The sequence below is a fragment of the Fopius arisanus genome, unplaced genomic scaffold, assembly GCF_000806365.1.
Source record: "Fopius arisanus strain USDA-PBARC FA_bdor unplaced genomic scaffold, ASM80636v1 scaffold00037, whole genome shotgun sequence".
In the NCBI taxonomy this organism is placed as follows: Eukaryota; Metazoa; Arthropoda; class Insecta; order Hymenoptera; family Braconidae; genus Fopius; species Fopius arisanus.
In genome coordinates, this window is record NW_011887776.1 from 665846 (window position 1) to 692670 (window position 26825).

General features: G+C 36.0%; 3 protein-coding genes across 7 annotated transcripts; 2 read left to right on the forward strand and 1 right to left on the reverse strand.

Moving 5' to 3' along the window:
- The first annotated feature begins 208 nt into the window (after positions 1 to 208).
- Positions 209 to 20811, forward strand: Hnf4 (Hepatocyte nuclear factor 4). 5 transcript variants are annotated; one of them, XM_011304303.1, is made up of 7 exons: positions 209 to 761; positions 1208 to 1322; positions 16393 to 16594; positions 17487 to 17718; positions 17898 to 18177; positions 18959 to 19111; positions 19194 to 20811. In XM_011304303.1, exons 2-7 carry the CDS (start codon positions 1211 to 1213, stop codon positions 19694 to 19696), a joined length of 1482 nt encoding a protein of 493 aa, XP_011302605.1. In that variant the 5' UTR covers positions 209 to 761; positions 1208 to 1210; the 3' UTR covers positions 19697 to 20811. The 5 variants fall into 5 exon arrangements, with proteins under 5 accessions (XP_011302605.1, XP_011302606.1, XP_011302608.1 ...); XM_011304304.1 differs by having other exon boundaries at positions 209 to 703; XM_011304306.1 differs by having other exon boundaries at positions 211 to 761; positions 18977 to 19111.
- Psf3 (DNA replication complex GINS protein Psf3) lies at positions 20179 to 22608 on the reverse strand. Its single transcript, XM_011304302.1, has 4 exons — positions 22110 to 22608; positions 21714 to 21858; positions 21498 to 21627; positions 20179 to 21436 (listed from the first exon to the last, which is right to left on the reverse strand). The coding sequence occupies exons 1-4, from the start codon at positions 22213 to 22215 to the stop codon at positions 21203 to 21205; spliced, it is 615 nt and encodes a 204-aa protein (XP_011302604.1). The 5' UTR covers positions 22216 to 22608; the 3' UTR covers positions 20179 to 21202.
- Positions 22609 to 23926: 1318 nt separating this feature from the next.
- On the forward strand, positions 23927 to 26219 carry uri (unconventional prefoldin RPB5 interactor). The gene is made up of 6 exons (XM_011304309.1): positions 23927 to 24278; positions 24405 to 24654; positions 24731 to 24880; positions 24954 to 25101; positions 25174 to 25915; positions 26014 to 26219. Exons 1-6 carry the CDS (start codon positions 24219 to 24221, stop codon positions 26125 to 26127), a joined length of 1464 nt encoding a protein of 487 aa, XP_011302611.1. The 5' UTR covers positions 23927 to 24218; the 3' UTR covers positions 26128 to 26219.
- Positions 26220 to 26825: the final 606 nt, after the last annotated feature.

Consider the following 26825-nt stretch of genomic DNA (forward strand, 5'->3'; position numbering starts at 1 on the left):
TGAGTGATTGGAAATTTTGATGTAACCACCACGTGTGTCATCATCATGCACGGGTGTACGACTGGCTATTTTATAAAAGTGAAGAGAGAAGTATTGAAAGCCGGCAGTGGTAGATCCACATACACATATGTAATTGTCACACATACCCACGGTATATGATGATTCGTCGGGGCCGTTCACGTCGTCCCCGTATCTGTCCAGCACTCGATTCCTCTCTGCTCCGGCAACGACAAAACGACTCAACTATCCATATACCAGTTGGCCGATTGCTTTCCACGGGTTCACACTTTTACCATCGTGATTTATCATTGACAAGTTTTTGTTGTGATTCCATTATTATCGTTGAGATAACCATAACAGTCTCCGATTCACTAGAAAATCGACATGTGTGATTACTCGATGAATTTTTGGTGATCCAATAATCTCCTAGACTTGATAATATATATGTCAAAGGGTCAGAGAGAATTAATTTTATTTACGATGGAAAGTAAATAGGTGAAGTGACGAGGATCGAGTTGGTAGCGTTGACCTGTTGATGTCTGGTATCAGTCGATTTGATAACACGGCCATTCCACCACGGGAGCTGATATTCCAGATCATTTGGATTGTTCTGTAAACTTGTTAACATTCTTCCTAAATCCCTGTGATATAATTGATCCACGTGGATCTTAGCGCCATCTGTCACTGGTCCCGCACTCGATCGGTAATCACTGGCTGTTTTGTCAATTGAGTATCGATCCTGGATCACTCGCGAAATCTTTGTATGAATGTGATTTTTATTATTTTATCTAGACATTAACAGAAAAAATTCTTTGTTGGTTTATTTTTATCCTTAACAATGGGGGGAATTTGTGATACGTAGAGGTTACCAGATGCTCTGAGCATGAGTTAATAATAACTGGGCATGCGAAGATCTGCATAACCGAATCTGTTATATAAATAATCTGTTGTTTACTGGTTTATTCTGAATAAAAATGTCGGTTCGAGCCAGAGATTTTGGAAAATTACAATATATTTTCTAGTTTACGGATATTAATTGCATTTTTTTTAATGAAAATTGGTAATTATCGAGACGTGGATGCGTATCATTCTAGTTGAATAATAAATTGCGGCATGACTGGTGGTTTGGGGATAATAATTTATTGGGTTTATTTAAATTATTGAAGATCGCGTTTATAATATTTTAATTTGAATGCGTGTTTCATAGCTGATGACAAATCGAAGAATAACGAGGGCGAGAATGGCGGCAAAATCGAAAGAATCGTTGGCTGAAACTCATGATGTGACTAATTCAAAAGAAGAACCTCCTGGATCACCATCCGGTAAGTGATATAAATTAATAACGATTTTTAATTAGATTAAACAATTGTACATCAATTTCCGCTGGCTTTTCTATGATGTAATCCATTTTTAAAGAGTATAAATTAATAAAGATTCACAAAGAATCTTGAAATGTTTATATGAGTGGACTTGATAACCCCTGACCCTGAGAATTAAAAGTTAAAATGGCGGGAGACAAATCGGCGGTTTTGACATTGCATACTAGAGTTTATCCAGTCATTCAATCATCAATATCCAAAAAATTCTTTATTTGGCCATTTTTTTTTATCAGTCATGCTGCGATCATTCGGTAGTCAGACACTGTTCACGTTCTTCTCGGTTGAAAGATAAAATTAGTCATTCAGAGCGACAACTGAAGGACTCATCTCTCCTGATGACGGATTGAGAGGCAAACGAAAGATATTGTTTATATCCCATTGTCATTCTCATAACAGATAAACACGGCGAAGAAGTTGAAGGCGCGATAATTCTACAGCTTTCTATTCGTCGATTACGATTTTTTAAAAAAGCCCGTCATCAAGAAAGCGGGGAGAGACGAGAGAAGTTGTGTCAACAGTATAGATTAGAAATTATCTAAGAACCATTTTTTTTTATCTCATTGCATAGATCTTTTTTTAGTCCTAAAGTTAATTATAATTCATTCGTCATTAAGTATAAAGTAGATATTCTACTGTATAATTTTCGATATTGAGAAATACATACTGAAATGATTGTTCATGTAATAGCACTTAAATACCAGTATTCATCGCTTGATCACGATGTTGTCGAGTCCCTCACGTGTGGCTCAGACCTCTGTATTTTCAAAAAATTCTGCGCATACAATAAAAAATCCTCTGAAAAATTTCACACGAATAATCCTAGCCAGTGCTCACGAAAATTCTTCGAGACATCCGTCCGTTTTTTTCTAAACTCTCGGTGTACAATCTTGATTGCTGATTGAAGTTGATGCTCAAGTTGACGAGGAGAACTATTTTTAATTACGATTAGTTATTAACCAGGGGCATCATAATCAGGAAATTTTTCAAATGGTTATTACATCATTGTACGTCTTGCGTGTTGCCAATTCGAGTCACTGCTGCAGCATAATTGCAAATAATTTTCAATCGGCCTCGATTCATGAAGTAAAAAAACCCAATCCGTAAATTCAATAAATTATCAATTACGAATAATTATAATGCGTAATTATACTGAAAAGTGCGACATACTGCAGGCAACGTAATTATGATATTCGTCATATAATCAGTCACAAGTCTTTAACGGCAGTCTCTTTTCACCATTCAATATATTATTTTCAATTGAAATGTAAAACAATTCATTGAAACGAAATGCAAGGGGTATTTAGCAATACCTGTTTATTATTCACACTGAATAATCTACTCCGTATCCGTCATTATTCTAAGTTTCCAGACGACCCCGACGCCTGAACTCTTCATAAGTAAAGCAGGCAATACAGAGCCGAGTGGGTCGGAAAATTGGTATAATTGATTAACCGTTCCGCTTTATTATTTTCTTTCCATGCGTTTTTTGCTGCGCTCTCATGCTGTTTTTATTAATTTTTTTTTCCAAACACCTGTCCAGACACATTGTAGCGCTTATAATTACGAAACTAGTAAACCCAAGGCTGCGTTATAAATCGTTCTTTGAAAAATATTATGTTGATCTGAATTATTTTGAGGACTCGAGACGAGTGTTCATTTCAACAGGTTCACGAAGTCCATTCAAATGGTGTAATCAAATAAAACACACGTTTCCTAATTTTCTACCATAAATATTGGATTCATAATGGGTTACATTAAATTATTCTGTGATATCGACATCATTCGCGAGTACTGAGGGCAAGTTCTTTTGAATATACATTATAAATCTGGTACTAAAATTCAAATGAGTTCAAAGGTGTCCATAAATTTCCCCAGGACTCGCTAGAAGACTTGAATCATTCAAGTAGGCAGCACCTGAATTACTCCATTGACCTCTCTATCCACCTTGCCTGTCAATGCATTAAAAGTCGGAATTCTATTTTCTGTAATCCATCTTGCATGCTCTACTTGTATGATAAAAAAAATCAGGGACTTACTCGCATGCATATCCTCGCGACTAACCACTCGTAATGAATGCCTCATTAAGAAAATTGTACAAAATATCCATAACTAGGCGATCAACGATATTATGTACAATTTCCTGTACACGGAAACAATCTGCTCTTCTCACTGTGGAAAATTATTTTTTATCCACTTTTTTTTTATTCTGATCGTTGAATATCACAAAATCAAGTGATAATTAATCAAATTTGTAGACAACTGTTACAGTTGTTGAGGAATGTGTGTGAATGGAATGAATGAATATTATTCCAGAAGAATGGGTTCATGACAATATTTTCATGAAAGTGAATGTTTTTTTTATGAATAAAAAACAGGAATTATTATTTTGTAACGGCGAGTATTGCAATTATTGTCTTCATTTTTTTTTCTATTTGCACATGCTTCCGTTTTATTGCAATCAAGTCGATAATCATAGATTGGATGCTACGGGGATTATCGAATAGCTTGTGTGGCAAGTCATCTTTATTGCTACTCAACATGTCAGCAACACTTGATGTGTATGATAACTCACCGACACGTCTTCAGCGCATGATTAACCGAAGAATGTGCATTATCTTCATCTTCATCTCTCAACAAAGTAATGTTTTTTTATTGAGAGGAGAGTCGAGAGGGGTCAGACGCGATAACCGTACCCGACTAGTGGAATATTTTCAAGAATGTACAGAGGGTATTACAATTTGATTGTACACGGACATATCCAATCTTTTTCTCATGTTCAAAAGGGGATTCGCAATGAGATATTGCTTCCCAGATAGAAATCAGGTGTTGGCTTATCGCTGAGTTCATTATCAATGGCATGTGGCAAGTGGTAAAAATAAAATCGCTATTTCACGCCGTTTTCATTTCTGGGCTTTTACCATCTCTGAAATTTTGTCAACGGTTCATTTTTTATTTATTATTCCCAGCAGATACGCCATCTAAATTATAAAAAGAATTTTCTTATTTAAATTTTTGAAAAATTTCTCAAAGTCTTGACCAAAAATAAAATTGCTTTGTTTTCCGATTTTTTTTTCTGTTTCATAAAAAAAATTTGGACAAAATATTCCCATTACATTTTTTTTTTACCTGGGGTAATATTAATAAATCAGATTATTCATGACAAAAATAATTGACAGGTAGAATTATTAATGTACCAGATATGGCTGGCATTATTTCAGGAATAATTCAGGAATAATCACTGGAAATTTATAACTGCAAAATTAGTTGGAAGGATGTCTTTTAATTACTCGCAACCTGTTATGATTAATCGCATTTACCCAGCAAAAACGACGTATGGTTTTGCAGTCATTCCTTCAACTTTGTAAGGATGATATACGACTTGATGATACTCTTGCATAATAATTTTTTCAGTGTATTACCTCACTCGTTATTAAAAAATACTGAAATTCCGGGTAATATTTGCTCTTCATCTATTGATCATTGGTCACTTTCCAGTGTCCTTTGGTAATATTGGTATATTTTCCCGGTCGGCTATGCGACCCTGACCACACATTTTGGTATGAATTCGTCAAACGCTTTATGACTGGACCCGAAAACAACTTAAAACAATGAAGAAGTTCTATAAAATTTCGAGTGTTGGCTGGGGCTTTTAATAGCAAAGATATTCCACAAACTAAAAACTTGGAGTCCATTAAATCTTTGCGTGCATTTGTCCCATAGAACGCGGTCCTTTGTTGGGTTCCAAGTGTTTTGGAATCATTCAACGCAATCCTACCCTTTTGAAAGCTGATGGAAAAAAAAAATATCAAACCAAGTTGATGGTTCAAGTATCTTTATCTTATGCTAATGTCTCTTATCCAGCATTTTTACCGGAAATTTATGGAGCGTCTAGTTTGATTTTCCATGCACATGCTAAATATTCGGATGAAAGTGAATGACACGTGAAATAAGAAAAATGAGAATTAATGGCAGATGAAATAAAATTGTGGTAAATACGTAAAAATCAAATGAAAAGTGTACAATCTATTAGAATTATCCACCATAATCAATCATTACGAAATGAAAAAATTAATTAATTCGTTCCTGAATTATTTAATTATTGACCGTTGAAGACGTTCCATTTTGCCCCACTTTTCTTTAATTATTTCCACGTTATGCATGCGAGTATTTCATCATTCCTTTCAATACGTCTCAATACTTTCATAAAATCATATCACCGTTCGTCTGTTACCCCAAGTGAAGTTAAGATGAGAGCGTCTGCCATTAATTACTCGATAATAATATCAACAGTAGCTTAGTAATCTTCCATGGCACGAGCCAAGCATGCATTCAGAAAAATACCGTAATAAATTACAATGTTTCATTATTCACATCTTCTTCATCGCTCTTCTCAATTATTTTGCCTTCTTATTTAAAAAAAAAATTGCATTGCGTATCAATTTCAGCTCTCATTATATATAATTTTTCATGAATATTTTAATCTACGTACAGAGAATTCAGAGAATTCATTTGCAGATGAATTTAGTGAGTAGAAGTAATTTTTTTTTGTCAGTGCACTCCATTTGTTGTCATCGCTGTCATAAAATATCTGACAATGACGCATAGTATGATACAGACCAAGGGATGTTGAAGAGAGGGCGGGGGATAATAATGTCCGGTGTCCAATGCTCGTGTAAAAACATGACGCATAAGTAAACACTGACTGGCTTGGAAAACGAAAGAAAGGAGAATAAGGCAAGATAGTAATTATCCAGTAGTCACTTCGGATTTTCTGAAATCGAGGAAGATAATGAGTTGATTCATGCTAATGATAATTTATTCAGTCAGAGTCGGGTGTGAATGTTGAGGGATGTACGCCAGTCTCATAATTAATAAAATTACACAAGATGTACTATTTATTTATTTATCTAAATTATATAAATTAAAGTAAAGGGACTGAGGATTTTTGCTGCAGGAAGAGTCCGGCTAGTTCCTTCTCTTCAAGAGTTTGTGTTTTAAAAATGATTGATATTCAGAAATTTTTTTTTTGCGTCAGGGAATTGTTTACGTGTCTCTTATTTTGGAAAATCTTCCTGCGTGGAGTTCTATTTGACGCATGTGATTTTTCACTGACGAAATAAACGCTGAAAAAAACAGCACAGGGATAACTGATGGGAGAATTCGGTGACGTTCACCATGACCTTGCTTAAATGCGGGATTCAATTATGCTCGATGAGGCCCCGAAGAGTCGAGATTGATTGCCCATTTAGCCATTCTTCAGCGACTACTTATCGTTTTTATACCCTCGTCGTTTAACATTTTAAATGTTAACCGAAGTGGTAGACTGGACTCTAATGTATCTGCGTCTAGTCTATTTTTCTCAGCCACAATTGATTGTCCAGATTGTCTGCATCAGCGGATATTTGCGTCTTCAATCGCGAGGAAAACATTAGAAATTGAAGAATGTCAGTTATTCACAGATAAGACTAACAAAAATCGACAGACAAACAAAAATCTTCCCCCAAATAAAAAAAGGGCATTCTAATCCACCCCAGTAAGAGTGCAACGGGCAACATTATTATTTACTCAGTAATTATCTCTCCCACTTATCTCACTTCTCACAAATATTGGACAGAACAATCGATATCTATGAATGGTAACTACTCATCGATTTACCTTGACAGATAAATCCATAATCAACTGTACCCGGATAAAAAAAAAATTGTAATCGAAATACTTTTTCCAAATTTTCAGAAAATTTTTTTTATGAAATAAAAAAAAAGTCCGAAGACAAGACAATTTTATTTTTCGGAAAGGTTTAGAAAAATTTTTCAAAAATTTGAATAGGACATTTTTTATTATAATTTACATGGCGGTTTTTTTGAGAATATTGCAAAATAAAAAAAGTAAGAAACCAACCGTATAATTAAAAGAAAAAATTATATTCGCAAAAATTTCTAGGAAATTATAAAAAAAAATTTCCCACTCTTTTAAAAAAAGTTTTCCAGGAAATTTTTGGAAAATTTGGAAAAAATATTCCGAGCACAATTTTTTTTTACCCGAGTAACGTATTTGCATTATTACGAAGATGGAGAATTATGAGATAATAAGAAAAACAGGAATGAGTAAACATCCCTCGATAGGGAGAGTAAGAGCAAGCCTGGAAATCGTTGGAAAACTCCCAGAGGCTTTATGAATCAGTTTGTTTTACAATTTGTCATGACTCCTCGGTCGTCCATTATCAATCATCTCTTCACTCCTATGGGCTGCCTCTGAAGATGCAGTAAAAACTATTTCTTCCCATGTTAGTGTCACGTAAACGCAGTTACGACTCCACCACCAGAGATTAGATTATCGGCTTAGTGTGCTCTCGGTGTGTCCCCACCAATGGGATACTTTTCTTTCTTTCAAAACTCAAACTCCTCAAGTCGTCTGGTTTAGTATCCACGCCGTTAGTACACCACGCAGATCGGAGTGAACAAGATATTTTTTTCCCAGTAACTGATTGCACATCAATTACCACAATCATCTCCAGACTTCACTCCAGCTCCACGAATATTCAACATCTGTATGAAAAATCATGAGTTTGAACATACGCGAGTGAACATTCCATTTAAAATCACGCATTCATACACCAGTTGAACAAGTGGGTGCATCATAAACACCAAAAATGCGGTTTGACGATCAATTATTGACGATTCTTGGTGAGTACCTCAATGAATTCGCTAGCCTTCATTAATTTATTCACCTGCATCTCTCTGAGCTCTCAACACTATTTCCATGAATTTTTTTTTCAATCCGTAAGGTCTCGCTAAAATCCGTGCAAATCCCTCATGAATTACCCAAAGCCTTCACCGCGTGGACTAACAAAGGCAGAGTCAATTTCAAATATTATATGACTATAAACAGAATAGGAAAAAATGCTAATGTTAAAAAGCCCAGTCAACGGCAAATCTTCTCGTAACCTTCAACTTATGTTATGTCAACTGACAATGTAAGAGCACATTGTAGGTACTTGACAATTCACTCAAATAGCCATATCCCGCGCTACACACAAGTGCGAACCACTTTGCCAGTTTCTCTCATCTCATCAAACACCAAAGAGACATGCATTCCACTTACGTAATGCGTTAAAGTCTGAGCTTACACTCGGGGTAAATATTACGTATTTGCTGTGTGATTGATTGTCTGCGACAAATAATTTTTTCAGCTCTAAATATATTCTCAACAAACTGATTCTTTCAATCTTCGCCTGAATTGTGATGCTGATGAATCTCAGAATTTTTAACAATTGTCCACTCCATATTGAAGTCCTCTGTCATGAATCGCCAAATCGATCTCGCTTTGTTTACTGAAATATTTTCGTCTTTCAAATTTTTCATAATTGTTTCCTCAAGGCTCAGATCTTCAACACAGCAATAAATCCAAATCATCTGCAATGACATGAATTTTTCGCAAGACTAATCATCCACAAATGCTATCCAATTGGCTGTAAGTGTTCTCTTATAACATTGATAAATCACCAACACAGACACAGTACTCGTTAAATTGCGGGTTAAAATGGGAATTATCTTATTCCGCAGTAAACAGTGAATATTTTATTGGATGAGATTTCCAATAAACCGATAAGACATGTAAAACATTGGGTGTTCTCTGAAGAATTGATGACATGAAGTCATTACAACAGAATATTTAATCCCTATCGCAATTTGACATGCATTTGGAGAGATAATTAGATGTGAAGAGAAAATATGGAAGCATGCTGTTTGTGACAAGTAAACAGAGCGATAGGCTGGAGTGAAATGATTCATTTTTCAACGACAAGTCTTATTGTCCACCGGTCAGAAACATGAATAATTGGACAAGAGTTGCTACATTCGCAACTGTACTTCACTTATCGCAGAACTTGACTCATTTAATTCAACACTGGCTTTGTCCTGCATACCAATCCTTATTCCACGGTTCACTACAATTACACGTAATTTCCACATGTCTTCGCCAAATGTAGAATTCATTAGAACGATCATTATCATTAACAGAAAAAATCCAATTTCTGAGATTCAAATTATGGCTAATTGCTACAATTATTATTGAACTCGGGAAAAAAATATGATGCATCGTGGTTTTACGTTGAATTAATTAGTTCCCGAGGCATTGAGACTAGTGATTAGATATGCCTCTTGTGTTGTGCACTCGATCTATTTTATTCCACAAATAATGACATTCACTATTATTTATTAAGTAATTGTTTTCCTCATTCTTTGCTCGCACTGCTGCTGCCAATGAATTGATTCTCTCACACGGAAGCTTCAGTGCATCATTTATCCTTTATGATGGACATAAAAAAATCTAAGCGCACCTACAAGTTTTTAGGACCACTCTGTAAAAAGAGAAATGAAAATTCCAAGGTGGCATCTTAAATGACCGTGACTCGCGAGTCTTCGATATTATTAATCTAACACCATCAAGGTCGTTACTTTTTTTTTTAATAATAAATATAGAACATTTATTGAGTGTCTTCAATGATATTAATTGATTGACATTATTAATTATCAATTCTATTGAGTTCCCTATTCTTTTCGAGGTCTTCCTTTTATTATTCAGTTTCATTAGAAAGTCAGTATTAAATTTAGGAGGCACCGACCTCTCCTGACAGGGCCCTCGAAACATTTCCGTTTGTACATGTTATTGAAATTCGTGCATTTCAGATGCTAGATTAAGGCAATATAATTATGCAACACGTTGCGTTGAATTAAAATAACTAATGAATTTTTAACGGTGTGGGAGAAAAAAGTGGGGCCGATTTTCTCACATTTTCGGGATTACTTAGACACTGGGGGCGAAATATAATTGAACGAGTGGAATTAATTCTCAATTACGCATGATTCAATAACGGCTGTCATTTTTCCGACATCCGGTTAAATTCGTCGCATCGTATTTTACAATTTCATCAATACCAAGTATGAAAAGATATTTCTAATTGAAAATTGAGCTAGAAAAAAAATTCTTCGGCTATTATTCATGATAAATTAATAATAATTCCGTAAAATGTTGAATTTGACTCATGGACACTTGACCATTTGTTCGCGGAATCATTTCACGGGTAACAGAAGAGGTAAGATACAAAGCCAAAATGATTCAGTAATAAATAGCAAGTAGATAATCATGATATTCGCTACTTACTATTTCTATATCCCCACCCGTTTTAACAACGCCAGTAGCGCAAAACGTGCCTGCCTTTACAGCTGTTTCACCAGTCGGCAGTCAGCCGTTGAGTTGTTGAATTGTGATAAAGAAAGATAGAAAAATTAAAAGTGATAAAGAGAGACAGAGAGGAAGAGTGAGAGACAATTGGATCTAGAAAAAGAAAAAAAAATCATAACAGCACAGAGACATCGATACTCCCGCCACATGTTTATTCCTTCTAGTTTTCCTTTTTGCAACATCATGACCCATTAAAGCTCAGTACTTGCACATTCAATTCTCAATCAGTGATTTCTCCATATCAATCCTTTCAACCTCCATTCATAATCGGCGATGGATGAGAATGGAAAATTAGAGATTGTTACGAATTACGGGATAAAGTGCGACAGGTGTAATTCTTTGGAGAGTTATGGATCTGGGATTGAGTTATTTTTGCTACTTTGCATAAATACTGTGGTTTGGGTGGGAAGTGTCTCTTCGTAGTGGATTCCATTGATGAGAGCTGATGGGATATGTTTTTAACAGAATCAACAGGTGAACTGGATCGATACCAAATTTATTCCGGTGCCATGATACTTACGGACTACCGGTGGAACTTGTTAACTTGCGATTCCAATTTATTAATTGTTTCACTTGTGCTGGCAGTATATCGTTCGCACCGGGTTATCTTCCACTTGTACACATGAGTATTCCTGGGGAATGGCGAAAAAAATACTCAGTACATGTATGAGTCTCTTTGACGATTGAGTAGACACTCGTGAACATTTTTCATTTTATCCGCGCGAAACTGAACGAGAGTTTTGTGGAGTCGCTGTCATGAAGGATATGGGATTGGCAGGTAGGCTTGACTAACTTGTTTTGTATGAACAAAAAAATTATCCTCTTGCTGATTTTACTGGGGAGTGAACGCACCTCAATTTATTTCAATTTTCCATTTATTTTTATCTCCAACGCAATAATAAAAGATTTCAACTGCTCGCAGATTGCGTAAATTCCAATGATGAAGAGTGAGAAGGAATGGGATAAATATGTCGTTTATTCTTGTGTCGGAAAAAATTTCTTCGCAGGGCAATTTTCATGCATTTTTATTATTTTTGCTTCATGTTTCCGTTAGAATGGCTTATGAAATAATTGGGTCATTAGCGAAAAATTATGTCACGCCTTTTTTTATCACTTTAACTCTGACGACAGACGTTCTACGAGCGGGAAAATTTGGGGAGCGAAATACGAAAGATATTGCACGAATTATTAAGAAAAAAAATCGCCTGGAATCATCTCAACGGAAAATCGTATTGCAAAATAAAATGTCGTTCCAATAATTATCAACTACACAGTCATCACATATCGGCAGTATTATTAATCATGGGTATATATTCTCGGAAGAATTTCCCGACACATTCGATTTGCAGGATTAATTACAAAAATGAGCCTCCTCATTACGTAGACGGTGAAAAATACGATGTTTATCCCATTTTTTGTTATTAATTTTTTTTTGTTCTCAATATGTTTTTATCGGAAATTTTTTACATCATGAATATATCGGGAGAGGTTATACCAATAATTAGATGCATGAAAAAAAAAAAAACACCTAGAGAGTCTTGACACTTGACCGCCACCTCTTATTTCTCGTCTCACTCCATGTGTCTCCATTGCTGACGCAAAACAGGTTGTCTCTCAGGTGCAAATTTATTACAGCGCTAAGATGCCTTGAATATATCATACTCCGTATTCCTACGTGGGTTGTTCCTGTGAAATATCTTTTCATAGACTGCCACAAAAAATCAAAGTATTATTGCTTCATTCAAGTATCAGGGCGTCGAAATAAAATTAAATTTCATGCATTCATCTGTTATCATTTTCTGAAAATAAATTGTACTCACAGAAAAAACTCACGGATTATTTAATTTGAAGAAATTCAAGGGAATTCGGAATTCCCTAGCAACTGAAAGCCAATACGTTATTTTTATCGGTTTTTCCCTCGAAAATCTGAGTAAATCGTTAATTCAGTAGCGAATGGTTAAAAAAATTTTTGAATTATGTCACTTTACCACTTCGCTACCCAATTTATATTGTCGATTAAATATCTCCCATTTAGCCATCCGGTAATTACACTGGTATCGATGAATATTACGACTTGGAGAAAGGTAATATAGACTTACAGCGGAAAACGGTGGATTACAAAACTGCGACAATCCCGAGGCGTATAATTCAAGGAAATAATTCCAACTATTCTCAAAAAAAAAAAAAATTGCGCACATGAAAATGTATTAAGCATCCACTGATGCATTCCGACTATTTACCGTTCACATAACCATCGTTATCACGCGTATGACACATTCTCATATCACAGCTTTCTCCTCTAATTATTCGTTGAATTACTCCACATTGTCTGAAATAAAATAAAAATGCACGCGATCTCATATAAATTTCTCTAAAATATCTAAAGAATAACTAGACGAAATAAAAATTTTTTATAGCTGGCATGTGAATAAAAATAAATATATTGATTGGCGATTCAAAAAAAATAGCAATGGGAATTACCCAGAGTATGTCGTAATCCCCTCACTGTCGATCTCCGATAAAAATAAAAGCCAAAATAAATAAAAAATAACAAGGAATAATGAGCATCCCGTCGGGCCTTGACTCCGACCGGAGAATTATTATGTCTACGCGTAAATTTACATGTTCGTAATCTTTCACAGAGTTGATAAGATGATTCGTAGACACTAATGATGTCGATTTCACTAAAAACGAGAGGATTTCACTGGCCATTCCTTCGTCCATTTGACGTCCGACGAATAATTTCAAAGTCTCACGAATAACACAAAGAAAACAATAAGCATCCATCCTTTTATGACCCGTAAATCGGATAAATCATGAAAGAAATATCATAAAAATTCATATCACAATCGCCGTATGAATTTTGAACTGAAATTATTTATAATCATGAGTCATATCCATGGAGATTATTCAAAATTACGAAGAAGCTTGAATTTATATTTAGTTACCCAGATATCCTTCAGTGATATGGAACAGAAAATATATATTAATGAATAATATCCCCGAGACATGATGAAAGTTTCATGGAGCGTCTAGATCTCCTCAGGATGATGTTGACGTAGGATGACACAGAGAATACCCATAAAACTGCTGTCAATGCTAAGATATAATTCATGTACTAAATTGTACTCCATCCTGGGGTAAGGAGCAATGTGTATTATTAGAACTAGTCCAGGAACGTCCCCTTTGTTTCATGAAAAAATGCGTGACACGGAATCGTCAGCGTATGCACTTCAGGGATATTATGGAATTAATGGGAGACGTCACGTAATGAGATTGCATAAATCTCTGATTGATACCTGAGTCAACCTCTTCATGTAAAAACTTGCCGATTTTTGTTTTTGTTAATCCTTCTGGTGTGTGAGTGCCATTTCGATGGCACTTGTCATCAAGGTCGTGTTGAAGATGTGCAATGGGATGAGGGGTCCATGTGCTCAAGTTTAAATATCTGGTCGTGTCAATTCATCACTCTGCAAGGATATTTCATTCTGCATTCTCAATTTCGTAATACTCTCGAGAATAATTCATCACTTAAATGCCAGTGCTCAAATGTTTGCATTACTCGAGTTTTCACTATCATCTTCCTCTTGCATCAGCTTCCCAGGCATTGAAAATTATTGCTTTATCAGGAATTGAGAAAGCAGTTGGATAACGCAAGTACTTTTGAGACTTTATTTACGCGCAAATTAATTTATCAACTCGGTAATGAAGGGATAAAATTCAATGAGAATTTAATGGCTCTCTTAATTATCGAATCAAGGTGGTAATATTGATGAGGTTTATTGCAGATAAATTTCCTGCCAAAAGTCAATGGTTTCGGAGATTAATCGATATTTAATATAACTCTAAAATTCGGGTTTTGTAAATTCGCTAAATTCGCGTGGTTGGAGTGCACCGGTAATGACTATTTATTTACAGTTGTACTGAGATATGCATATTAGAGTTTGAATTGACGGTATTGCCGTAGGTTATGAATCGAAGAATTCCCGAATAAGCTAGCGATGCGATGAGTAAGTGTGAAACAGTATGTGACGTTGTCATTATAATCAGCATTAGTATAAAGTCCAGAAGTGACTGATCACTGATGCGCCGACGGCTTCGGTTTGCGGTAGATACTGCAATAGAAATGCATTCAGTTATTTCCATTTTTTAAACTCTTAAACACTTGTCTTTGTCGAATACTCGAAGTTTGCATGTTCAATTGTATATCACTGTTACTTCCTGTTTTTAATATTGGTACTCTGCAATGGCCGATTTTTATGTGGAGATAATAAACCATGATGATTGATAACTTTCTGATATATTTGATATTCGATAAGATAATTAAACTGATTGTCTTCTCATTACACCGTTATCTCATCGTAGAAAAAATTGGAGGAACAAAATTCGAACGAAATTTAGAGGCATTGGTTAATTTATAACGATATTATTTATCGAGGTGAAAAAATTATTTATGTGTGTCGAGTGTCCACCAAGTGCTTACTCGCTAACTTAGTTCTGATTATGCATTCAACGAACTTATGGCTGGATTTATGGCATCGTAGATGTGACACCAAGAATATGACCACTTTTTCTTAATCCTGTGAATGGAAAAAAAATGTATAGACGATTAAACTTTAGCCCTAAGACCCATTTGGCTCCATTTTTCTTTATTTTTTTTCTTTTTTTCACCACCACTCGGGCCCGTTGACACTTTTGCTCTGCAAGTGATTGCGAAGTGCGAGTGCGAGAGCTTGCGAAAGTATATTAAACACAACTGCTCAGGTCTTGCTGTTGCAATAATTAATTGCCAATGACGGAGATGCAAACAGTCACCAGTTTGGATTACAGTGGATCAAGATACTGAATACGGTTGGAGTTAATTTTAGAAAGTGATAACAGCACAAAAACACCTCCTCTCAATGATCCTAAAGGAGCAGAGAATGGAAATATTCTTTTGATAATAATAAAACACGTGATTGAAGAATTTCCGCGACAATTCCCCGAGTTTTTTCGCGTTTTTATAGAAAAATTTGTCCTCATTGCTCCACCAATGAATGCACATTTTTCCCTGTAATACGATAAAAAATCAATTACAAACTTGAATGGTATATGACATTAATTGCGTAATAATGATTAGAAACTGGATGATGAATTTTTCCAAGCTTATCTAGTCTCATTCCATGATGTATAAAAAGGCAAAACCGGGGATTTCTATGAATAAAAAAAATAGAGAAGACAGGCTGATGATAATTGAGTTGATTTTACATTGGCAAACTGTAGTGTAAGTCTCGGCAAATAATAGCACTCGATAAGTTTAATTGGCACACGTCTGCGAGCGACACTGATGGGGCCAGAGAACTCGTGCTCTCTTTCCAGCCAGACACTTTATACAATTAATCTCTCAATTTTTCCACAAATAATGCATCAATCCTCGCATAATCGAGCCTCATTTTTGGGTAATTTACGGTTATTATATTTCCCAAAAATAATAGCGAATTGACTGGAAAAATCCAATGGCGATTATCATGCAGTCGCTAGGCATAACACTAATATTCATATTTCGTTGATTAATTCACGTACACATGTGTAACTCTTGTTTGTATGAGTCTCCGCAAGATATCGTTATCGAGTACTGAGAATATGTATTTTTTTAAAATATGAGGTCAAACGAAAGGAAATTTTCCCGAAAATATTGGCGTTTATATATAATAATTAATAAATTAATTACATTTAAGGAATTGTTGTGAATATAGCTATTGCTAATTAATTGATTTTTATGTAATTACAGATGCAGATTTGAGCATGGGTACTGGAGGTACGGGAGCGACAGTCCTCGGAATTCCAGGATCAGGGGTTGGTGGTGGTGTTTTATCACACTGTGCTATTTGTGGTGATAGGGCAACGGGTAAACATTATGGGGCAGCGTCTTGTGATGGTTGCAAAGGATTTTTTCGACGTTCAGTCAGAAAAAATCATCTCTATACCTGCAGGTGATTAAAATACATCAATTATACGATATACGAGAAAAAAGTTATCGTCAAACTCGTTGAATGTCAATTGCCGGTTAATCGAGACGTCGGATTAAAAACAAGTAATCGTCGACGATACACGTGGCAGATTCAAAGAATCGATGAGATATCGGAGGTATCGGGCATTCCCATTTTTATTGTGGCCTCTGAGATCACTCAACGATTAACCCGAATATTAGACGATTCAATAAATGGACCGAAACTCGAATTGACACGAAATTTTAACAATAATGAGAATCAATAAAAAAAAAGGACTGGATTAGGATGGAAATTTTTTTTTTATGATTTCTGTGGAATTTTATATATTAATCTGTCCATGAAATTTTATTTTTTTCCCAATATCGTAATAAAGGTGATGAAATCAGAAATGGCGAAGATTTCCATTTTTATTGCGATATGAATAGCCATCTACAGTCGCTGCGATGATTAAGCCGAATTTTATTTCGACTTATAATTCTCGATAGTTAAACTGATGAATTCATAGATGCTTGGCCGAGATTTTAGTATGCTTTTTTCATACGCGAAAGTAGTGCATAATTGAAAAACGATAAGTTCCGTGACAACCAGTGACGACTGAATGGAAAAATAATTTTTTTTTTTCAAACTAGAGATATTGAATGTCAATTCGCATACCCGAGGGATGCAAATAAAAATTTTATGATGTTTTTCAGAACAGCGCGAGTGCTTCGGGAAATCTTTTCTAGAACTATTCCAATGAAAACTTAATGTATTTGTGAGAATAAAATAGAGAAGATTCTTCTGGAAAATAGAAATAAATAGAAATTCAATGATTAAAAGGGAGAAATTCACGTTACGATTAATAGTAAATATCTGAAATTGAATTTGTCGACAGATTTAACAGAAACTGCGTGGTGGATAAGGACAAGCGCAATCAATGCAGGTACTGCAGGCTGAGGAAGTGCTTCAAAGCAGGTATGAAAAAGGAAGCGGTGCAAAATGAAAGAGATAGGATCAGTTGTAGAAGACCCAGTTATGAAGAGCAAACAAGTAATGGTGGAGGCCTGTCCGTAGTATCTTTATTGCAAGCCGAAATGCTGAGCAGACAAGTAGTGGCGGCCTTAGAGGTCAGTTTAATTTGGTAACTCAAGCACTCTGAATATTTATATAATTTGCCCATCGTCACGAATGCCAGTGAATGCATTTGAAACGTACAAGTAAAATATAAATCCAGTATAATTTATTTTTCTTGTTGTCGGCTGAAATATTTTGTTCAGATCTGAATTGAATAATTCATTTACTTCAGGTTCAACAACTCGGTAGTCCGCATAATGAGACTGATCTTAGTAATAAGCAGATAGCAAACATAAATGACGTCTGTGACAGCATGAAACAGCAATTATTGATTTTGGTCGAGTGGGCCAAGTACATTCCGGCATTCTGTGAGCTCACATTGGACGATCAAGTTGCACTTTTGAGAGCTCATGCAGGTGAGCATCTCCTTCTTGGTGTTGCTCGTCGCAGTATGCACCTCAATGATGTATTATTACTCGGAAATAATTGTATCATCACAAAAAGCTGTCCTGGTACGTATCATTGAATTATTTATTGTAATAGAACTGGTAAAACTTGAGTCACTCTTAAAAATGATTTAAACCTACGTATCTCGGGATTTCATTGAATTAAAAATCATTAGAAAATTAAAATTCGGCAATAAAATTCGCTAAAAAATTTATAACGTGCATACGATAGAATATATTATTTGTATCAGTATTTATATTTATATTTTTAGGGAATATTCGGATTGATGATTTGATTTGGAAAACTCGGGGTACATGCGTTGAGTAATTGCTCTGAGTTACTCGAGTTTTACTAGAGACCATCGAATAGTCTTTAGGTCGATTTAAATACGAACGATAGTGCATGAAGTAATCAATGAAACAATTCAAGATAAAGGTCAAATTATTTGGCACTGATTTGAATAGATCATGAACTAGTTTCTTTCCTCCGGGAAAAATTAAACTGTATATTGCATTTTCTGTGGCTCGTGCTCACTCTCAATCTTGTGATTAATGGTGCTGGCTCCATTGAATTAATAAAAATTCATGAGTATATAAAAAGGGTTGGTGACGGTCTCGATCATATATTTGATTAATAAACCTCGTGGTACAAACATGACGAGGGATGTTGCACGAATTCATTGGGGTGTAGATAGCAGGCTGAGTCCGGTATTGAGTGTCATTTTATAAGTTATTACAGCGTGAATAACGAATGATGAAGAGAATTTATTTTGCGCAAAATTATTGAGGCAAGAGTATTGGACTCAGTCGTGATATTGAGTTTGAACGGTTTAACTGTGGTTATCAGTCATATCAATGCCAACAGAGGGACGCAATCAGGATTTGGATATCAGCAGGGTGGGAATACGTGTGATGGATGAGCTGGTTAAGCCATTGAACGAGGTGCAGATTGATGATACTGAATTTGCTTGTCTCAAGGCCATTGTATTTTTTGATCCAAGTGAGTAATTTTCCATTAATCATACAAACACCGTTCCCTCAACTGTTTATATTCAATTATCCCCGTACCTGTTCATCTCTAGATGCAAAGGGCTTGAGTGAACCAGCGCGAATAAAACATCTACGGTATCAAATACAAATAAATCTGGAGGACTACATCAGCGATCGCCAATACGACAGTCGAGGACGCTTTGGGGAAATTCTATTGACACTACCAGCCCTCCAGTCCATCTCCTGGCAGATGATCGAGCAAATACAGTTTGTCAGGCTCTTTGGTGTTGCCCACATAGACAGTTTACTCCAAGAGATGCTTCTCGGTGGTGCTAGCACTGATTTAAATGGTACGACACCTTTACCAATTTCTAATGCACCAGAGAGCTATGTCAGCAGCAATGAAAGTCCCAGTAGTCCACTTACACCAGCCAATACTGGGCCCCTGAGTCCCCAGGATCACATGCTAGGTGCCACAAGTCCTGTTATGATTCTACGGGATTTAACTCCCTTACCTCAGGACGATCCCAGTACTGTTGGTAGTTTTCGATTGTTTAAACAAGAACCCAGTATGGAAACTGAAACGCCATTTTGACTAGAGGAACTCTCACTCTACTCGGACGATATTAAATACTATGTGCAGTGACGTGCTATTTATCTTTTCTCACGGAGAACATAATATTTTTTTACTGGTTGGAATTAAGGTTCCTCTTGGGCATTCATTGATTGATCAAAGTGCCTAATCACCTCAATTCGCTCAAATTTTCGAATAGTAATACATTTAAGCGTTATTTTTGTTTTTTGTTGTAAGTGACAATACAGGTACTGAGCACAATGCCATTTTTGCCATTGGTCTTTATATTCGGTGCTCGAAATCATTGCTCAATTTTAAACTTAGTGATTACCCTATCCATGTTGAATCAATATTGCAAATCATGTTTCAAGTCATGAATGAATGATGAATTACAGTTTAAATTTTTGTTGAGTGCGGGGATAAAAGGGCGGGAGTATAATTATTTGGTCGACGACTCAAGAGTGAATGATTTTTTCATTGCTTTACATTCTATGGTATTATCGTTGAAGGTATATTTTTGATAGATGTGTCTTAAAGGCATCGAATTATTAAATTGAAAAATATTTTTCATGATATACTTTGAAATTGCCATTCCGATAATGCAGTTATATGTACGAGCTCATTATACGCATATATAAATATACTGTTGATGATGTATATAATTTTATAAAGTAGATTGTTACTGTTTAAGCAATTCGAAGAGAACTTTGATTATTCTTTGACGATGTAAGCCGCTACAATGCAATTTAATTTAGTAGAATCAGCCGACAAGATTCAGGGAATTCTGAGAAATCAGGTGAATAACAGATTCCAAAGTTTCATTTACGAACAATTATTCTAACTTATTATTCGATCCATAAAAGGGTGTCGAGTGTGAAAATAATTTCACGGAAAGTTGGTGCACATTTTGGCCGGACATGAAAGCAATACTAATTAATATTAAGATGTTAGAGTGCTCTCAATTATTCAGAGATATATTTTCGTAAAGAGATAATCTCAAGTAATATTTAAAAATTGCATCAGGGATAGAAGAATTAATTTTATACTAATTTAAGGATTCGTTGATATTTAATTTTTGCGGTACGTGAAATAAATTCGAAGCAAATAATGCTTGGCTCTTCATAGGAACGAGAAAATATATTTGATATATCAGTTTTGAGGGAGAGGTATTCACACTCATTGATAAATTCATTAATTTCGAAGCATTCGATGATTTTTCAAATAATTAGCGCCGGGTTGTGAATTAGAAGGCAAGGAATGTTACAGAAATATTTGTTACCTAATCATGTTCACGCTCGTTTACAATTTCATGCTCTAGACCCTGTTGCACCAGTTAACTGTTAAGCCAACTCTATAAGTTGACGTAAAAAACGAGGATTAGCCCTGGGAGTTGAATAATTACCAGGACTTGGTGCAACCGGGCCTTAGTTGTATATATAATAATTTTTATTTGTTATTTAATTACGAATTCGATGTTTATATAATTGAATAAAGGGATATGTGATTTACTATAGGATTCCATTCCATTCAATCCTTAGATTCAAATTCAGCTCGTTTACGTTTTCTTAGGAGATTCGAGACTGTTTCAGATGTCTCGATATTTCCACCACCCTGCTTTAACCATGCTATTAAAAGTTCCCTTGATTTTCGCCCTGAAATATATAAATTCCTTTCGAGGATTGGCAGTTGACCAGCTAGAGTGGGATCTGGCATTGGATTCTGGGCCCAATCCATTATCAATCTAACTCGAGATCTGAATGTCTGAAATAAGGAAATTCCATTGAACCACATTCCCTGTTTATCCTCGTGAATAACTACATACCAGTGCAAGACTTTCTATGATTCTCTCACAGTCACGATGATTGAACTGTCTTACAAGCATTCCTAACTCATAATAATGTTGACTCCATTTGCTCAGAGTTACTGCACTCGCATCAGCCTCTAATATTTCCCTACAATAAATCAACGATCGAAATATGATCTGCAGTACGTGGAAATAAATCAGTGAATGCTTGATCGAGGAATATAAAAATCTAACCGGTAGCCTTCCTTGTAAAATTTCGGAATTTCAACACTGACGACTGGACGTCTTCTGCAATGCAATGATTGGGCTAACCAGAATGGAAATTCCAGTTTAGTACCGACTTTCAAGTCATCAGAATCGGATGATGCATCCAAGAAACCTGGAAACCAGAGAAATCATTCTCTGAGGTTTATCAAAACTCATGTTAAGGGACGCATGATAACGATTGGAATCGATCCGGTTTCTCCATCTTTCTTCAATTGAAGAGGTCAATTGACCTCATTGATCATTGAATAATCCAACGATTTTTGACCGTTCGAAAGATGTTTATCCAAATCTTATCTAGATTATACTCATTACTCCATAATACATACGATTTGTAGGGTTAGTAAGTCAATAAATAAAACTCACCCAAACGTGGCAACGGCATTTCCAATTGGCACGAAATTCTTTCCTCCGTCGCCAGTATATCACTTATCGAGAAATAATTAGGTGTATATCCGTGGGTTGACGACATTTTTGCACATACAAAAACGTAAGAAAACAGCACTTATCACACACAATACGATGGTAAACACTTTCCCGCCAGCGAAAATAATGGTTATGACGCCGGCATAGTTCCGAGAATTGCCGTTTAAAAAAATTCAATTGCTGTCACATTCTCGATAAATACAATTCCCATACACACTGGAATGTCTCACTGGCACAATGTAATTATTTAATTAACACTTCACTTTCTTTTGATGCACTTTTTCGTAACTTCCACTTTTCCCGGTTTATTCGAACATCAGTGGAAACCAGAGAGGATTGACTAAAGTAGAGGCTCACTTCTGGGGGTTTGAATGACCCCACCAGCATTGCAGCACCTCACCCCAAGCGGGAGAGGGCGCCACGCAAAGGGACCAATCGACTGGGTGAATTTTATTTTCAGAAAATTTTTAATTTTTCAATTTCAGGGAATCCCTCCTCGATTTTCATGATCCCCTGATACTTTTCGAAAAATTTCGAAATTTAAAATTTCAGTGAATACCCCCTCCTTTTTCATGCTCCCCTGTTACTTTTTTGAAAATTTTCAATTTTTCAATTTCAGTGAATACCTCCTCGATTTTCATGCTCCCCTGATACTTTTCAAAAAATTTCAAAATTTCAAATTTCAGTGAATACCTCCTCTTTTTTCATGCTCCCCTGATACTTTTCAAAAAATTTCGAAATTTAAAATTTCAGTGAATACCCCCTCCTTTTTCATGCTCCCCTGAAAATTTTTTGAAAATTCAAAAAATCGGTATCAGGGGAGCATGGAAATCGAGGAGGTATTCACTGAAATTGAAAAATTTTAAATTTTCAGAAAATAACAATCACCCAGTCGACTAGCCCCTCTGACAGCGGGACTACTACTGAGGCAGTTACCGAGTCGGCTGACGGGTAGGAGGCAATCCCCACCATTGGGTGCGGCCCCCACTTTCTCTTGGGGTGAGGTACGCCCCCAGAACTGAGCCACTCAGTGGGGGTTTGAGTGACCCCACCGGCATTGTACCCCACCTCACCCCAAACGAAAGAGGGGGTCGCACTCACATGGTGGGGTGCCAACCTGTCAGTCGACTCGGTAACTGCCTCAGTAGTAGTCGCGCTGTCAAAGGGACCAGTTAAGGATGTTCTGGCGGGGTCAGAACGTATCCGAAAAATGAAGAGAATCGAGTGAAACTTTTTTAAAACATTATTTAAGGCATTTCAAAACCATGTGCAAAATTTCAAAAATTTCATCAACAGAAAAACAATGAAAATAAATTGTAAAATTAGTATTTATGCATAAGGTTAAATGAGGCATCGATAACTTTAGCATTTTCTCTACATTATCTATCAATCGGCAATATAGGTAAAATGTTGAAGTTATCGATGCTCCACTTGACCCCGTGTATAAGTAGCAACTTTACAATTTATTTTCATTGTTTTTCTGTTGATGAAATTTTTGAAATTTTACACATGGTTTTGTAATGCCTTAAATAATGTTTTAAAAAAGTTTCACTCGATTCTCTTCATTTTTCGGATACGTTCTGACCCCGCCAGAACATCCTTAAGAGAGTGGAGGTTATTTTCTGACCGTCAAACACCCCCATTGCGTGTGGCGCCCTCCGTCTCTTGGGGTGCAGTACTACGATGCCGCTGCGGTCATCACTCCAACCCCCAGAACTGAGCCTCTACTTTAGTGAATCGTCTTTGGGTATGTATTCTTATATATATTAAGGAGCTCATGTACAGCAACACCTCACTTTACAATTCCCTCTATTTTCCATCCAAATTTTGTAACAACTCGTGATTTCGCTGGAAGAAATAATAACATTTTTTTTTAAATTATCGTGTAACAAATAATAATGCAGTGGAATTGATTACGCCAGTGAATAATTCGCGAGAGAGGTTATGAAGCCGGTATTAGGTTATCTCTTAATCGAGAACAATATTTGTTGCTCAATAGATATATCTATTTATCAACAAGTTATTTGATATTCAATCTGTATTTTTATAATGGATTATGAGCAACTGCAAACATATCAGCAGCAGATACTAGCTCAGGCTCTCAATGAGGTCAGTTCGCCAATTTTTTTTTTAAAGAATTTCACAGTATTTTTGGGAGAGAAATAAGAAATCCGTGAAATCCGTTGATTTTAAGAATTATAATTGTCAATTTTGGGATTTAAATTTAATTTGTAGGGGGTGAGGCGTAATAATGAACAAGTGAAAATTTGGAGTGACTACAAGACGCGTCATGAAAAAGTTCTGGAAGGTTTGGGAATGCTGCCCCAGAATTTATCTGTAAACTGCATGGTACCTGTAGGTCGACGTGCATTGATACCTGGTAAATTAGTTCATACCAATGAGATTATGGTTTGCCTTGGTGATGGATATTTTGCCAAGTACAGTGCCGCACAGGCGATCGCTCTGTGCAATCGTAGGATTCAAAGTATGTACTATCCACACCCCGATTTTTTTTACCTTTTCTCACATTCTCTTTCGAGTTAATTAATGTTTAATTCCAGAAGCCAACGAGATGCTCGGAAATTTGGAGAAGGAAAGAAACTTGTTTGAGATGAAACAAATGCTCACAGATACTTTCGATGTGTTCGGTGATAATAATAAGAAAGATTTACAGGAACTCTGGGATAATGAGAAACTTGAGAATTGGAGAGGTGCATATCGATCACGACGAAAAGTAGAATTTTTTTTCTGTCATGCTTTTACCTACTTGTTTTATTCCATTAGATGAGCATAGAAGACGTGAGAAGGAGTACAGAGAAAAATTGGTACAATTGAAAAATGAAAAGAAGGAGGAGATCAAGACGGAGGAGGATCTATTCAAAAGACTTGACGCCCTGGAGCTTCAAGAGGAGCTCGAAGACGAACTCTACAAGTAAAATATTAACTTGGGTTTTTTAAATATGTCAAATGGTTGTGAAATTGAGTGGAAATTAATTTTTTTCAGGTTGGAAGAAGAAAATCCAGAATTTTATACTCAGCAATTTGACGATGACCAGTACTATGACGAATCAGAAGTAGATTCAGAGTCATACTCATCAGATTATTCAGAAGAGGCGACGAATGAAATTAAGGAGAGAAAATCAACGAAGTTGAATCATCGTCTTCAAGTATTAAACAGTGTGAATACGTGTCAACTGGACATGAGAAACGAGGAGAATGATAGATATCTGAGGCACAGTAGGACAATAAACTACATTAGTACAAATGGAAATGAAGTCTCGCCGAATGAATGTCAATCATTTGATGTGGAGAAAGCTGAGGGCAATAAAATTGTAGATAGACTAGAAGTAAGAGAGAAGAAAGTAGCATTTGCTGAGCCACAGGTGAAATATTTTAGTAATGAGGAGGAGATGGAAGTTAGCACTGACAAGAGACGGGTGTCGGTCATTGAACAGAGGCTGTATGAGTACTGGAAAGAGGACGATGAGTCCGAGGATGAGAGTGATGAGGATGACACCATTAGAATTTACATTAAACATTCAGACAAAGAGTCTGATATTCCTACTAACCAGGGGACTGATATCGTGAGTCCTCGTGATATCTATAAATTAATTCCAGGCCCAAAATCAATATTGAAGAAAACGTCGAACCACTGTAGTTACAGTAAAGAAATTCCACCGTTAGCTGAAGTTACTACTGAGGAGTCGAGTGAGAACGAGGTGGAGCTAATATCTGCATATAATACTGTAAGTCGGAAAAATTAAAACCCATTTGACGCGCAGCGTAGCGGGATGCCGATGATTTATTTCTAAAAAATTGATTTATCGATTTGATTCTTTTGCAGATCGTGAAAGAAATAAAAGAACATACGGCTTCGGTGGCTCCTGCGGAGGTGGCGGAAACCCCACTGAAAAGAGTTAGTAAATTCAAAATGGAACGAGCTGGACTCAACAAATGAATTACATTGAGGGTATGGAGTGTTTTTTATTTGTCACTGCACTGTAATTCTATTAAGGTTTTTTCATTGAATAAATATATTGTTATATTGAATTGAGCGCCCCATTCATTTTAACTATCCACATCGGATTAAGGGCGAGGGAGGAACTTATGAATAACCAACATTTCATATCTGGCAAAATAATCAGTGAGAGTGAAATTGTAATTGCTGAATCCATTTATTCAGTCGAGAGAAATTTTATTTTGACTTTACCCTCCGTTACGCCTTTATACTGATTCCGAGTAGTCAGAGAATGATTGAGTTTCTCTATCAATTTCTTTGAGTCCGCCGAGCCAATGTACTCTCTTTTTTATTTCTTAATCGGAAATTATATTGCAGCCAACGATTTTTATTTAATTCCCGTGTCCTTTACGCTACATTAAGCAAGAAGGGAAAAAACGATCAATTTATTGATTCATCGACTGGGGAATACACTCGGCATCACGATTTTTCCTTCCGCGTGGAAGCCTTGTATTTGATCGATTTCTCGATTTTCTATTTCAATTGCGAGTTATCTAGAATGTTATGAACCGCGGAGAAACATTTTGAGATCCACTTGTTACGTAATTTTCGCATGAGAACACAGAAATTGGTGATTTGAATTTATTCCATGTGCTCTTCATCCCCCCAGAGTAGAAAAGTAGAGATAAAAAATTTGC

What these genes read in the sequence shown, in the direction of transcription:
- Hnf4 (XM_011304303.1), top strand. Translation starts at nt 1,211, where the DNA reads ATGACAAATCGAAGAATAACGAGGGCGAGAATGGCGGCAAAATCGAAA. An exon ending in ACCTCCTGGATCACCATCCG is followed by an intron (nt 1,323 to 16,392) that starts GTAAGTGATATA and finishes ATGTAATTACAG; the next exon opens with ATGCAGATTTGAGCATGGGT. An exon ending in AAGTAGTGGCGGCCTTAGAG is followed by an intron (nt 17,719 to 17,897) that starts GTCAGTTTAATT and finishes CATTTACTTCAG; the next exon opens with GTTCAACAACTCGGTAGTCC.
- Psf3 (XM_011304302.1), bottom strand. Translation starts at nt 22,215, where the DNA reads ATGTCGTCAACCCACGGATATACACCTAATTATTTCTCGATAAGTGAT. An exon ending in AATGCCGTTGCCACGTTTGG is followed by an intron (nt 21,859 to 22,109) that starts GTGAGTTTTATT and finishes TCTGGTTTCCAG; the next exon opens with GTTTCTTGGATGCATCATCC. An exon ending in TCATAGAAAGTCTTGCACTG is followed by an intron (nt 21,437 to 21,497) that starts GTATGTAGTTAT and finishes TCCTTATTTCAG; the next exon opens with ACATTCAGATCTCGAGTTAG.
- uri (XM_011304309.1), top strand. Translation starts at nt 24,219, where the DNA reads ATGGATTATGAGCAACTGCAAACATATCAGCAGCAGATACTAGCTCAG. An exon ending in GTGCAATCGTAGGATTCAAA is followed by an intron (nt 24,655 to 24,730) that starts GTATGTACTATC and finishes GTTTAATTCCAG; the next exon opens with AAGCCAACGAGATGCTCGGA. An exon ending in TAATATCTGCATATAATACT is followed by an intron (nt 25,916 to 26,013) that starts GTAAGTCGGAAA and finishes ATTCTTTTGCAG; the next exon opens with ATCGTGAAAGAAATAAAAGA.